The sequence below is a fragment of the Mastigoproctus giganteus genome, chromosome 8 (assembly GCF_048544385.1).
Source record: "Mastigoproctus giganteus isolate SK-2022 chromosome 8, ASM4854438v1, whole genome shotgun sequence".
Taxonomy (NCBI): Eukaryota; Metazoa; Arthropoda; class Arachnida; order Uropygi; family Thelyphonidae; genus Mastigoproctus; species Mastigoproctus giganteus.
Window position 1 is genome coordinate 131,039,489 of NC_143582.1, and position 14,204 is coordinate 131,053,692.

Genomic DNA, 14,204 nt, shown 5'->3' on the forward strand with positions numbered 1-14,204 from the left:
TAAACATATTTTTTCCCTTTACAAAACTCTGTTCGTGTTTTCTTCATGGTACCGTTCTTAATCATTACCTCCACTCTGAAGTCACATTGGCCAGCCTATAGTTATTCACATCATTCTTAGAACTGCCTTTATGGAATAGCAATATGTTGGCATGTCACCAAGTCAAAAGAATATCCCAAGTCTAATAATGCCCTTATAATTAATCTTAGTAATTCAGTGCAGTCTCTCACTGCCTCCTTCAAAATTACTGGGGTTATGCTATCAACTCTATATGTTTTTGATATGCTCACTGTATAAGGCTATTGTAAGACCACATTTGGATTACAGTGTTCAAGTGTGGAGACCTCATTTTGAAAAAAAAGCATTGAGCTTCTTGAAAGGGTCTAAAGATGGGCAATTCAAATGGTGAGATCGGCAGGGGGGGGACGACTGTATAAGGAAAGATTCCGTTTATGTGGGCTACAGAGCTTGGCAACCAGACACCTCAGAGGTGACCTGATTGAGGTTTACAAAGCTCTGAGAGGGATTAGTAAAATGAATAAAGTTGGAATTCTCAATGTTATAAAGAATTCCAGACTAGGGTTTATAAATTCAAATTACAGGGCTAGAGGTTTACATTAGATCATAGGATGTTTTCTTTTAGCCAGCAAGTCACTGATTTCTGGAACAAGTTGCCCTTGGAGGTAGTTGAGGTTTGAATAAATTCAAAGGTCAACCTGTGGGAGGAGAAAAGCATGTACAGTTGAGGCTCTTTATAGCGTCCCAACACATTATAATGTCCAATGCATTAATCTAATGAATTGGACATTATAAAATAGCATTAATCTAATGCTATTTTGCATTCAGTATAGTGACATTGAAAATAAAAGGATGTCTCTCTAACGACCATAAATCTACCTCTTAATATGAATTTTTACTTTTTTTTTACAGTTGTCACATTTAAAAATGACAGAACACTTCAAATATATTGAAGTAATTGACGAGCTTGCAGCCTAGCCATGAGAAATCATTTGTAAAGATTTCCCATGCTATTTTCTTGCAGTGCAGTAATGAAATGAACATCAGCTAGAAGTTAATTTCATTAGTTAAAGTGTATGTTTATTGGTTTGACTCCAAGAAAGTGGATGGATAGCTTTGCCAATTGCAGATAAAATTAGGATTTTGCAATCTGTAGATGTTGGTGTGCATTCGAAAACTGCCATTTCCAAACAGTTTGACATTCCTTAGAGTACTCTGTTCACTATTCTGAAAGATTGGAAAAAGATTGAAAATTTAGCGAAATCTGCTGCACTGAGGGGGATTTGAACACAAAAGGCAAAGTATCCAGTCTTGAAAAGATACTTTTGGATTTTTTTTTTTTTTTTTTTATTTGGTAGTTGTTGGCGCATCGGCTTCTGTGGCCATATTGCACCTCCCAAGGTTTCTGCAGTGCTTTGATCCAAGCCCGAGGCGGGAATCGAACCCGCGACCTTTGGGTTGCCGGGCAGGTACTTTACCCACTCGGCTAGCCCGGTCGGCTGATACTTTTGGAATGACTAATAATGATGAATGCAAATAACGTTTCCGTAGGAAAGTAATCATTTAAAAGCTAAGACTGATTCATTTGCACATCACTGGCATTAGCATCAGTTGAGGCATATGATGCAAAAAAGCAAGCTTATACAGCATCAGCCAAAAAAAAAAAACCCATTTCGTCCATCTGATCACTCCAAATGTTTGTCTAGTTTAGCCTTAAATTTATTTAAGCTATCAATTTCCACAACAACAGATGGAAGTCTGTTCCAGCAATCAACTACCTGCTGGCTAAAGGCAAACCTCTGCACATCTATTCTACAATTGTCTTTCCTCAATTTGAATCTATGCCCACTCAGGATCTTAATCTGAGCAAGTGGATGTATCCCATCAACATTGAGCCTGCTCAAACCATTCAAGGCTTTATACACCTCAATCAGATCACCTCGCAGGTGCCTAGTCTCCAGATGCTGCAACTTGCAGAACTTAAGCCTTTCTTTGTAAGCACACCCTTTGTTTCTGTCACCAATCTTGTTGCCCTTTTCTGTACTTGTTCTAGCAACTTTACATCCTTCCTAAAATGAGGCTTCCAGACAGACTTGTACACAGTACTCAAGGTGTGGCCTGACCATTGCCTTGTACAAAGGGAAAATCACCTCCTTGTCTCTGCTAGCAAAATTCCTATATATCATTGACAAAACTCCATGACCCAACACATTATAACGTCCTGTGTGGTTGGTCCCGGCCTGCAATTCTGCCCAGACACGATAGGAGGGAGTATATGATGAGCCTTGTCGATCAATTCGGCCCTGGAAAGATTGTGCAAGGCTCAAGGGGTAGAATTTTTTTCAGCCTGGACTGTACTTGTTAACAGGAGAGATTGCTTCTACAGGGATGGGATACACTTAAACAGTAAGGGTGCAAGAATATTTGCTGATGCTATCGAGGCAGTGTTAGGTGGGTCGGAAAACTGCTAGCTTGGGGGGAGACAAAGACGAATAGATTAACAGTAGCCACTGGCAGTGGTGAAAGAGATTCTTGCACTGCTTCTATTGGAATGAGCAGAAGCCTGAAAAACAAAATGCAGGATATTTCAGAGACTACCGGGAGTCATTGCGGTACAAGTAAACACATGGGTTGTGTTAGGGTAGCTAAGAATAGAAATAGGTGCATGTATACTTGCGTGTACACCAATGCTAGGAGTTTAGTAAATAAATTTGATGAATTTGAGGTATTGCTCAAAACATGAAAGGCAGATATTGTTGGGATATCGACAAGGCTCATCATATACTCCCTCCTATCGTGTCTGGGCAGAATTGCAGGCCGGGACCAACCACACAGGACGTTATAATGTGTTGGGTGTGGTTGGTCCCGGCCTGCAATTCTGCCCAGACACGATAGGAGGGAGTATATGATGAGCCTTGTCGATCAATTCGGCCCTGGAAAGATTGTGCAAGGCTCAAGGGGTAGAATTTTTTTCAGCCTGGACTGTACTTTTTAACAGGAGAGATTGCTTCTACAGGGATGGGATACACTTAAACAGTAAGGGTGCAAGAATATTTGCTGATGCTATCGAGGCAGTGTTAGGTGGGTCGGAAAACTGCTAGCTTGGGGGGAGACAAAGACGAATAGATTAACAGTAGCCACTGGCAGTGGTGAAAGAGATTCTTGCACTGCTTCTATTGGAATGAGCAGAAGCCTGAAAAACAAAATGCAGGATATTTCAGAGACTACCGGGAGTCATTGCGGTACAAGTAAACACATGGGTTGTGTTAGGGTAGCTAAGAATAGAAATAGGTGCATGTATACTTGCGTGTACACCAATGCTAGGAGTTTAGTAAATAAATTTGATGAATTTGAGGTATTGCTCAAAACATGAAAGGCAGATATTGTTGGGATATCAGAGACGTGGTGTCACACAGATATAAGGAATGCAGAACTGCAATTTGGGGAGTACAACGTCTAGAGAAAGGACAGACTGGATAGGAAGGGAGAAGGGGTTATGCTATTAGTTAAGAAATACATAAAATCCAAGGAAGTGAAGCCAGTGGACATCGCTGGACAGTGCAGCGTCGAGTCAGTTTGGTGTGACATAAGCATTGGGAGATCAAAATTGAGAGTAGGAGTGTGCTATAGGCCTAATGACTCTGATGAGTATAATAAGATACTGTACAGGGAAATAGAGTGGGCCAGTAAATCAGAGAGTCTTATAATGGGGGATTTTAATTTTCCAGATATTGACTGGAATTTGTGGGTTAGTCATCACACATTAGCAAGGCTTTTGTGGATTTATTGGATGATTGTTTCTACATCAGCATGTTCAAGATGCAACTAAAGGGAGCAATACTCTTGATTTGATTATCAGTAGTGATTCTTCATGCATTAAGAATCTGCAGATAAATGAACCACTAGGTGGCAGTGATCACAGTATGATGAAGTGGGATTTATTCAAAGAGGTAACTACCATTAGGGGTAAAGGGAAGGGTTATTGCTTTCGTAAAGGCGACTACGATGGACTGAGACAGTATTTAAATTCTATACAGTGGGACCAACTGATGATGTTACCAACAGCAAATGCAAAATGGGAAGCATTCAAAGAACTTATCTTGGAAGCTACTAGGCTTTACATACCAACTAAGAAATACTGTTCAAGGTTTAGGCCTAAATGGATGTCAGATGAACTGATGAGGCATATGGCAGAGAAGAAACATGCATGGGATACATACAAATTAACACGACACAGAAGCCTATGATAGATACAAGTTGATCTGTAACCAAGTTACAAAGGGGGTTAGGCAGGCGAAGGCAGATTACGAGAAATCTTTGGCAAGGGATGCAAAGAAAAACAGCAAAGAGTTCTTTACTTATGTAAACTCTAGAAGGAAGGGGATGAATCAGATTGATCCACTTGATATCGATGGGTCAACTGTTGATGATCCTGCTCAGGTAGCTAACAAACTAAATGAATATTTTGCATCGACATTCACACATGATGAGTCATTTAGCGAGGGGAAAGCCAGAGGTGTATTCAACTCTAGCAGTAAACTAGAGAATCTTGTAATAACTGAGAGTAAAGTGGAGGAGAAATTGTTGAAGATAAACACAAGAAAGGCACCCGGGGTGGATGGGATCTATCCAGTTATATTAAAGGAGGCAGCAAAGGAAGTAAGCAAACCCTTAGCCATAATTATGAGAGCTTCCTTGGACTCAGGGGAGGTACCCACAGACTGGAGATGTGCAAATGTCACCCCAATTCACAAAGGAGGATCAAAGGCTGACACAAGTAATTATAGACCTGTGAGTTTAACTTCTGTTCCAGAAAAATTAATGGAGGCACTAGTTAAAGAAGCACTGCAGGATCATTTAGACAAGACTTCAGCTATGGCTCGGACATGGTTTTGTTAAGGGGAAGTCTTGCCTGACCAATTTGATTGGATACTATGATGCAGTCACAAAGGAACTGGATGTAGGGAATAACTTTGATATTATATACTTGGATCTTAGAAAGGCTTTTGATACTGTTGCACATGGAAGACTGCTGCACAAATTGGAGCGGTGTGGCATTGGAGGCAAATTGCTGCTGTGGATAAAGGGGTGGCTGAGGGGGAGAAGACAGAGAGTGGTAATCAATGGACACTGCTCGTTGTGGACTAATGTTATTAGTGGAGTCCCTCAGGGCTCAGTGTTGGGTCCATTATTGTTTTCTGTATTCATAAATGATATTGATGAGGGTATATCAAGCTTAATGTCGAAGTTTGCAGACGATACAAAGGTAGGCAGGTTTGTCAAGGACACTACTGACACTATGCTGCTGCAACTGGATCTGGAAAGGTTGAGCAGATGGACTTGAGAGGTGGTAAATGAAGTTTAACACTGACAAATGTAAAGTACTACACATGGGAAACAGCAACCCCAGAGCAACGTATCAACTCTGTGGTACTACACTGACAGTGGTAGAGAATGAAAGGGACTTGGGGTGGTTGTGCAGGTAGATATGAAGTTCTCTGAGCAGTGCAGACGGGCTGCAAGAGTAGCTCATGGTGTATTGTCAATGATATATAGGAATTTTTCTAGCAGGGATAAGGAGGTGATTATTCCCTTGTATAAGGCAATGGTCAGGCCACACCTAGAGTACTGTATACAGGCCTGGAGGCCTCATTTCAAGAAGGATGTAGAGATGCTGGAACGAGTACAGAGAAGGGCAACAAGATTAGTGAATGAAAAGAGTTGCGCTTACGAAGAAAGGCTTAAGTTTTGCAAATTACAGTGTCTGGAGACTAGGTGCCTGCGAGGAGATCTGATCGAGGTGTATAAAGCCTTGAATGGTTTGAGCATGCTCAATGCTGATGGGATTCTTCCTCTTTCTCAGAATAATCACTTGAGAGGGCATAAATTCAAATTGAGGAAAGACAGATGTAGGATAGATGTGTGGAAATTTGCCTTTAGCCAGCGGGTATGGTTGGTTGATGGAACAGACTTCCATCCTTTGTTGTGGAAGTTGATAGCCTAAAGAAATTTAAGGCTGGGCTGGACAGGTATTTGGAACGAACGGAGGGTTGAAATGGGAGAGTTTTTTTTTTTTTTTGGGCTGATGCTGCATAAGCTTGCTTTTTTGCATTATGTGCCTCTATTAATGCTAATCTGTACAGTCCCTTCATGCAGTGGGGTTCAAAAGTCTCATGTTGAGTATATTGCACCTATACCTCTCCATCTGCTGGTGCAGTCAGAAATGTGATTCATTGAACCAGGAAACTTCAATGTCTCTGTTATTGTGCCCACTGTAGACATGTGCTTGTGATGGACCGTCCATCATAGTATAAGTATAAGGCAATTGTATGATCACATTTGGAATACTGTGTTGAAGTATGGAGACCTCATCTGAAAAAAGACATTGAGCTTTTGGGAAAGGGTTCAAAGATGGGCAGCTTGAATGACGAGATCTGCAGAAGGATGGCCGTTTGCGGAAAGACTCCGATTATGTGGGCTACATAACTTGGCAACCAGGCACCTCAGAGGTGACCTGATTGAGGTTTATAAAGCTCTGAGTGGGATTAGTAAAATGAATGAAGGTGAATTTCTCACTTTTGTAAAGAATTCCAGAACAAGGAGTTAAATTTAAATTTTAGGGCTTGAGGTTTAGATTAGATTGTAGTGTTTTAGCCAGCAAGTTGTTGATAGCTGGAACAAGTTGCCCTTGCAGGTAGTTGAAGCTGACAGTTTGAATAAATTAAAAGGTCAGCTCAATGCATACCTATGTGAGGAGGGCAACATATAATTTGTATTTTCTTACCTACTTGTTTTTTTTTGCCAGTGCAGCATAAGTCGGGCTTCCTTGTACTATATAGTGATTACTATTAATATTATTATTACATTCATAAGGTGAAGGTAAAGAAAGCCCACACGAGAAGCAAGCAAAAGTTCGATGAAATTGACCGGTAAAAGTACTTTGCAACATTACAAATGGCATTTGTATTGTTGCTCGCTCAGTAAACATGCAGTGAGTTTTATCGGTCAGAAGTAAAAATTGAATCCCATGGGAGATTGGGACCCTCCTGAAGTGGAGGGGGTAACCTGACCCTTTTTTTTTTTTTTTTTTTTAGAATCACTGGTGGAATAGTGGATAAACTGCCCACTAGTGGACTAGCGGGCAAACTTCGAAAAAGTTTACCGGTGAAACCATGTTACGAACATTTTTAACAACACCAGAACTTCCAATATGACTTTGTTCGTGATTCAATCAGTTAATTCAATTAGTAATTCTAAAGAAAAAAGGTCAAGTTACCTCCCCTCCACTTTCAGATGGTTTCAAGCTCCCATGGAATTCAACTTCTATTCCAGACTGATAACACCCACCGTGTGTAATAGCCCAACCATAGGGTCTGATGAATGGCCAATTCGAAATGGGTCACCCTCTGTATTGTATTCTGTGGTCACTTAAGTTGTATTCTACTGTGGCTTATTCAGTTCTCCTCTCACCCATTAATCAATAATTCTTGGTTAGTCTGCTTAAGACCTCTCACTATTGGTGCCCCTACAATCAGTCTGCTCTTGATATATGATACATGGATGTACAATAACATTGGAAGAAGTTAGACAGTACTTGTCCCAGCTGATTTGGCCTGAGTAGCCATCCTCATTAGAACCAAGTTAGGTTACATTTCCGCTTGGTCTACTGAATGTTGTCGTGTCGTTCTTTGACCTTATATAGACTGTGCACTAAACAGTAGTGGTAGTGGCAGATTTCGTGCATGAGGTAACAGTTATGGGAGGGTGTTTCTTAATGTAAAGCTTTATCAGTGTATATTATTATATCAAAGATATTAAAACTGACACATGAAAGGATCCCAGTGTAACAGAATAAAAAATTTCAATGCTTAGAATTCTGAGTTCTAAGCTACACCCAAAAGTTTCAAGTTACAATCTTATTAACAGTCAATATGGTTACCATTACTGTTAGCCCACTGGTGTTATGGTAGCTTATGTTACTCTTTGGACAAATGGAATTTGTCCAAAAAAATGAGTAATGTAACATTTGGAACATTAACATACCATTTAGAAAGCTTCAAGCAGTTGCTGCCATCATTATGTTTCACGTTTCACGAAACGGTCAAGGGTGCCTCCGTGGGCAGGAGCAGCAGTGCATAGCACACGCTTCTTGATTAGACCGAGGTTCGAGCCCGTGACCACCAAATACGGAGGATGTGGAAAGGTCAGGGAATGACCACCGTATATCCCCGGAGAAATATGGCCGAAGTTGCTAATGCACCTAAAAAAACCCAAATAACAAACAAACAAAAATAATAACAAACAAACATGGGAATTTATTATTGTTTGTTATTTGGTTTTTTTTTTATAACAAAACGGTCTTTTACACAAGCTTCCATCTCTCTCTCTCTTCTGTTTTTGCAGTTAAGTAGGCAGCCAGTTTTCTTTCTGACTGCTGATTGATGGCTCTGTTATCTAACTTCTCCACTAATGCTGGCTCCCAAGGCTTTCTTGTCTTTCTCTCCCACTCTTTTCCTCCTGCATATTAATCTTTCATCACTTGCACCCTCAATTTAACAGAGATGTTTGTGTGGCATCTGTGAGACATCCCTTTTTGTTTTAATTATAAAAAAGTAATATTTTAGCTTTTTTGCTGAATTGAAAACAGTGTTCTATTAATCGTGATTTGCTAAACTCAATTAAAAAATACTGAAATATAGAAACTGAACAAGAGAAACCAATAATAATAATAAAGTTTTTATTATTTTTTTAGAATTTTTGCAGTCCCTCATCCCTGACACTCACATTACATCTGGCAGATGTAATGTAAACATTTGTTTTGCCAGTTGTTTGCATTTTGCTGACGAAACCAAAGCTCTACAAAAGGATTAGACCCCCCCCATTGCTGGTGTGCCCATGTAATATCTGTTGTATGCCACATGGGAATTACCTAGAAGGCTGGATGCAGTTGTTTGCCTGGTGTCTGTTAAATGCCAAACAAAAATGTAATGGCTTGTAATTCATAGTATCAAAATGAAAACAGAAAATAGTGTATAACCAGTTAGAGAATATATGTGGGCAAAGGTATACTGCAAGATTTGATTTCATTTACAAATTTTTAAAAAAAGTGGAAAAAATTTTAAAAAGTAGTCTCTCAGATGCCACACCAGTGACTTCTTCCAGTGACTCTAAATCTTGTCCATAGTTTTGCTGTGATAGCACACCACTATGTTCCAGTTTGAGAAACAGTGCTCTAACAAACAGCTGTGACTTCTCGAATGTCCATCAGCACCGAGGAGGGAAAAAAAATTGTCTATGCTCTGGTGCTCATTTTAAAGAACATTTATATTCCCAGACAAAAGCAGATATTTTTACTGATGATAACCCTGACTTCTGTTTATGATAATAACATAAAATATAATGCAGAAACAGCAGGCTTCATTAAAGAATCATTAACTTGCAGTTGGCAAAATTTTGTTTTAGTAAATAACACTGTAATTGCAAAATCATAGGGATTTTTAGGCTTTTCTAAAAAATTGTTTCTATGTCTAGTAATCATTACTGAATCTAAGCACACAGGAAAAAGGGCATTTCTAATATTCACATCCAGATGTGAGGTATTCACATGTGACTTTCCAGGCCAACATGTGATTTAGCAGTCATAAGGTAATTCTAGTAGTTGGTTAATTAGAAGTTACCTACCACTAGTATCAGTGGCAGATTTAGCACTTGAGAGGCCCCAGGTGCAATTCAATTTTGAGGGCCCCCCTCTAAATATTTTCTGTACCACTACAGTGTGCATTCTATGAGCACGTTTTTACTATAGCACGTGCTCTAGATTTGGTGTTGTGATTTTAATCATTTTGGTTGCACAATTCTTTCATACATATTTCAACTAATGTTTAAATGAAAAAAATGACACAACTACCATCCCTCCCAAATCTAACATTAATACATAGAATGTAGCATTAATGATAATATGTATTCTACTTCAGATTCACTTAGTTCACACAGATATTTCATATAATATGTGGGGATATTCACATAAGAGTTTACTAACTTCTCATATTAAATTATAGTTTTATTCAGTAACGGTAATAAAGATGAGTGTAAAAATTCCAAATGAAACAATTTTATTTTTTTTTTTGAGACCTGAGATTTGGGGCCCCCTCGATTTAAGAGGCCCCCAGGCTTGTGTGCCTGCGCAGAAATCCGCCACTGACTAGTATGCAAAAACACACAAACTCACTCCTACAGCAAAAAAAATTCTTGCTTTTATTTCTGTAGAAACAATGTTAATATGATGGGCACGGTATAAATTACAGTATATTCTTGGGGCGCCTCCGTGGGCAGGAGCAGCAGTGCATAGCACACGCTTCTCGATTAGACCAGGGTTCGAGCCCATGACCACCAAATACGGAGGATGCGGAAAGGTCAGGGAATGACCACTGCATATCCCTGGAGAAACATGGCCTTAGTTGCTAATGCGCCTAAAAACTAAATAATAACAATAATAATAATAAGTATATTCTTAATCTCATCAAAAAACAAAAACTTATAAAAAAGTGAGCCAAGTTCTTTTACAAGGTTTGCAAAAATCAACACCAAGAAAAAAGTTTGAGATCAAACAGTGATGCCAAGTTCATCATAACCACAGCCACGAAAAGCATCGATATCACAAAGTTGTGCCAAGTTTGTTATAGGCTCAGCCATGAAAACCATCGAGATGAAAAAAGTTATGCCAAGTTTGCTACTGGCTAACCAGATTAAAAGTTGTCATACACTTGGTGGATTCACCATATTATTTAAATTTCATTTATTCCAGGTTTGGTGAATCTGCCAAGTTCATGACATTAATCTTGTTAGCCAATAGCAAACTTGGCATAACTTTTTCATCTCAATGATTTTCATGGCTGTGGTTATGAAGAACTTGGCATCACTGTTTGATCTCAAACCTTTTTGCAGTGTAGGTGAGCAAAAGAACTTTGCTTACTTTGTTTTACAAGTTTTTGTTTTTTGTTGAGATATCAAATCTTTTTGTAGAGTTATAAAACTTTCAACATATTAACATGCTGTGTTATGATCATGTTTAAGCAGTGGTAGATATCATAGTAATGCAGGGACACATGCAGAAAATAATGGTCTGCAGTGTATCAAGGTGTGCACAAACTAAGTGTAATTAATGAAAATAATCATTTGTATTAATTACAAACTATCACTCATGCTGTTATTTTAATGTATACAGGCCGTAGATAATTTGTCATAGTTTTATTAATTTTCCCATTACCAGGAAAGACTGTCCTAAAACTGTACCAAATTTCAAGTCTCTAACTTAATCAGAAATATGTTAGAATTTTCATGAGTGAGTGAGTCAGTCAGACAGCAAAAACTGCCATTTTTGAGGCTCTACAGTAAGACAGTGGCCCACCCCAAAGAAATTAAATCTGGTATATTCTGTCTTGAGAGTTCAGTCTTTCAGAAATCCAAGATTTTATTCTGACTTTTTCATGTTAAGAAATACAGGGGTGTGAAAACAGGTATTTGTTGGTTTGAGTAAAAGGTGCAGGCACCTTGTTTAAGAACTTGGTGTGCTACCATGCACCTTGATATAATACAATATTCTTAAACTCCATTCATAATGCACAGTTTATAAAATATAACATAGTCAATGGGAAGGGGACAGGTAAGTTGTCCTGGATATCGTGAAGGGACTCCAATTTAGCCCCCCCCCCACACACACACCCTCTCCCACTGGGAGAGATGGGCCAGTGAGGCTGTTTGCTCTTGCTTTGAAATGGAGAATGAGCCTACCACATCCAAATTAATAACTGGGTTGCTGTGGATTATGATATGATAATGTACTCATTTATATTTGTAAAAGAACAATCGTAAATAAAGATAATGGGTTAAATAATAAAAAGTGCATTTTTCTTCTTTTTTTTTTTAAGGCTGAAGTTGTAAAATATATCATCATCAGTAATTCAGTCTTGTGACTGGTCAGTTCCTGTGCTGAGCTGTCACCATTTTTGTCTCTCCTGTGCTGCTTGTTTTAGTTCTTCAAAATTTCAAATTTCTTCTTAATCAAGTAACATTCTGATGGTCTTTTTTGGTCTACCTTTAGGGCATTTTCCCTCCACAGTCCCCTCTATTGCATCCAGAAGCAAAGCACCATGTCAAATCATGTGGCCCACCCATTTGAGTCTAGTTGATCTTATTCTACATAGAATTTTCCTTTGTTCTTGGACACGTCTTAATACTTCCACATTTGACACTTTTGCAGTCCATTTAATTTTTTACATCCTGTGCCAGCACCACATCTCGAAGGCCTCAAGTCACCTTTTGTCTCTCTTTGTTAGAATCCGTCTCTGCTGCATATAGTGCCACTGACCAGATATGTCTATTATCTTCTTCCTAATTTCTTGTGACATCTTCTTCTGTTTAATCAAGGACAGTTTATTCTTGAAAGATTGTTTTGCCATTGCAATTCTGAATTGAATTTCAGTTTGACATGAAATGTCCTGTGCAAATAGCTGTTCCCAGATACCTAAAGTGCTCTACCTGTTCTATTCTTACTCTATCGATCTCAATTTGGAAGGGAATTAACCTTTTACCAATCATCATTTCCTTTGTTTTCGTCATGTTTATCTTCATTCCATACTTCAGCGCTTTGTTATTTAGTCTTTTGATCTTTTTTTGCAACGTAGCAGGGCAACCTGCTAGTATGGCCAGTAAAATATATGTTGGCCATAAATATATTTAACTACAGTAATTAGGTATGAATCGAATATTATAATATAAACTTAAGTTTTAAATTTGCTTATTGTGATTAAAATCATTAGTTAATACCAGCATCTAAAATGATGGCCAATGATTTGGGAGAGGGGGGCCAGGTGAGGTCTGGACATAATACCCAAGGTGCCATGCTTTCACAAAAACAGGTACACATATATCTATGTACATGTGTTTTACATGTACATAGGGAGGAGGGGTTTAAAAATAATCATCAGGTAAACATTTATTGTTGAAAGGCAGGAAACAGAGACTTTTTTAATAAAATTGTTCTGCATATGATTTAAGATTGTTTTAAAAGGTGTGATAAGGATTATATCTCTTCAGTTATTGTAGTTATTTTGTGGTAGAGTTTACAATGTATTATTGCATTACATTTTAGGTAAAGGAACTTATCTTTGGCACACAACAGGAGAAATCTATAGTGGGGAATGGGAAATGGGTCAAAGAAGCGGCCATGGTACTTTAAGTATTCCTGATTCAAAAGGAAATTATACATGCTGTTATGTAGGTGGTTGGAAAAAAGACCAGTGCCATGTAAGATACAGATCTTAAATTCTTCTTCTTTTATAAATAATTATTGAAATGAAGTAGGATAGTACAGGAATACCTCGCATAGTGCGGTTAATTCGTGCCAAAAAAATACCGCGCTATGCAAAATTGCGCTGATCGAGGTATTATTAGTATGTATTTTAATGTAAAGCGTTCCGACAATTTGATTATATGGGTCGAGTTGCAAAAATATATATGTGTTTGTGTATTATAAATTGATGCACATGAAGTTCTTGCAAAAAAAGAAACTAAAATGATAAAAATGAAAAATACTAGTAAGTACAGTACAAATGATTTTTATTCCAGTATGTACATACCAAAAGAATATAAGTGAAGTATGTACTGTTTATTATTTTGAAAAATAACTGATCAGCTTAGTTTGCACAGTTTTTCCTTCTTTTTATCTGCATACATCTCTTTGTAACATCGAATGTCATTTTGCAACACCTGCCTTACTTTCATACCTCATATGATGTTTGAATCTAGAAGAACTCTCAGTGCCATTACATTTCTTCTTTCCACTCATATTTGCATATAAAGGTGTAACGTTTTTAAAAAAATAATCTTTAATAAAAATACACAGCGAAAAATATTTGTACAGCTTACGCACAGTTAATGACCTCACCGCTCGGAATCTAGAGTGTTTACTAATGTATGAATGCTAGCAGAGTCCGTATATAATGGGAGTTGAGACAACAGTCAGTGTGGCCTGGAATCCATAACACATTGGCCTATGTGCTGGCATTATAATACATACATAAATATACAGTGTATCAGATGTATTGGTGTGTAACACAGTTAATTTTTTTTTCAATTTATAAACTGCACTATAGTGAAACTGTACTATGCGAGGTATTCCTGTATAC

General features: G+C 38.2%; 1 protein-coding gene across 3 annotated transcripts in view; it reads left to right on the forward strand.

Moving 5' to 3' along the window:
- The window catches only part of LOC150081822 (MORN repeat-containing protein 3-like), a 175,488-nt gene that overhangs the window by 42,070 nt on the left and 119,214 nt on the right, over positions 1 to 14,204 (forward strand). For all 3 annotated transcript variants that reach the window (XM_090378913.1, XM_090378914.1, XM_090378915.1), the window contains exon 2: positions 13,169 to 13,323. In XM_090378913.1, the coding sequence (XP_090235039.1) occupies positions 13,169 to 13,323 (155 nt within the window). The remainder of the gene's footprint in view (positions 1 to 13,168; positions 13,324 to 14,204) is intronic.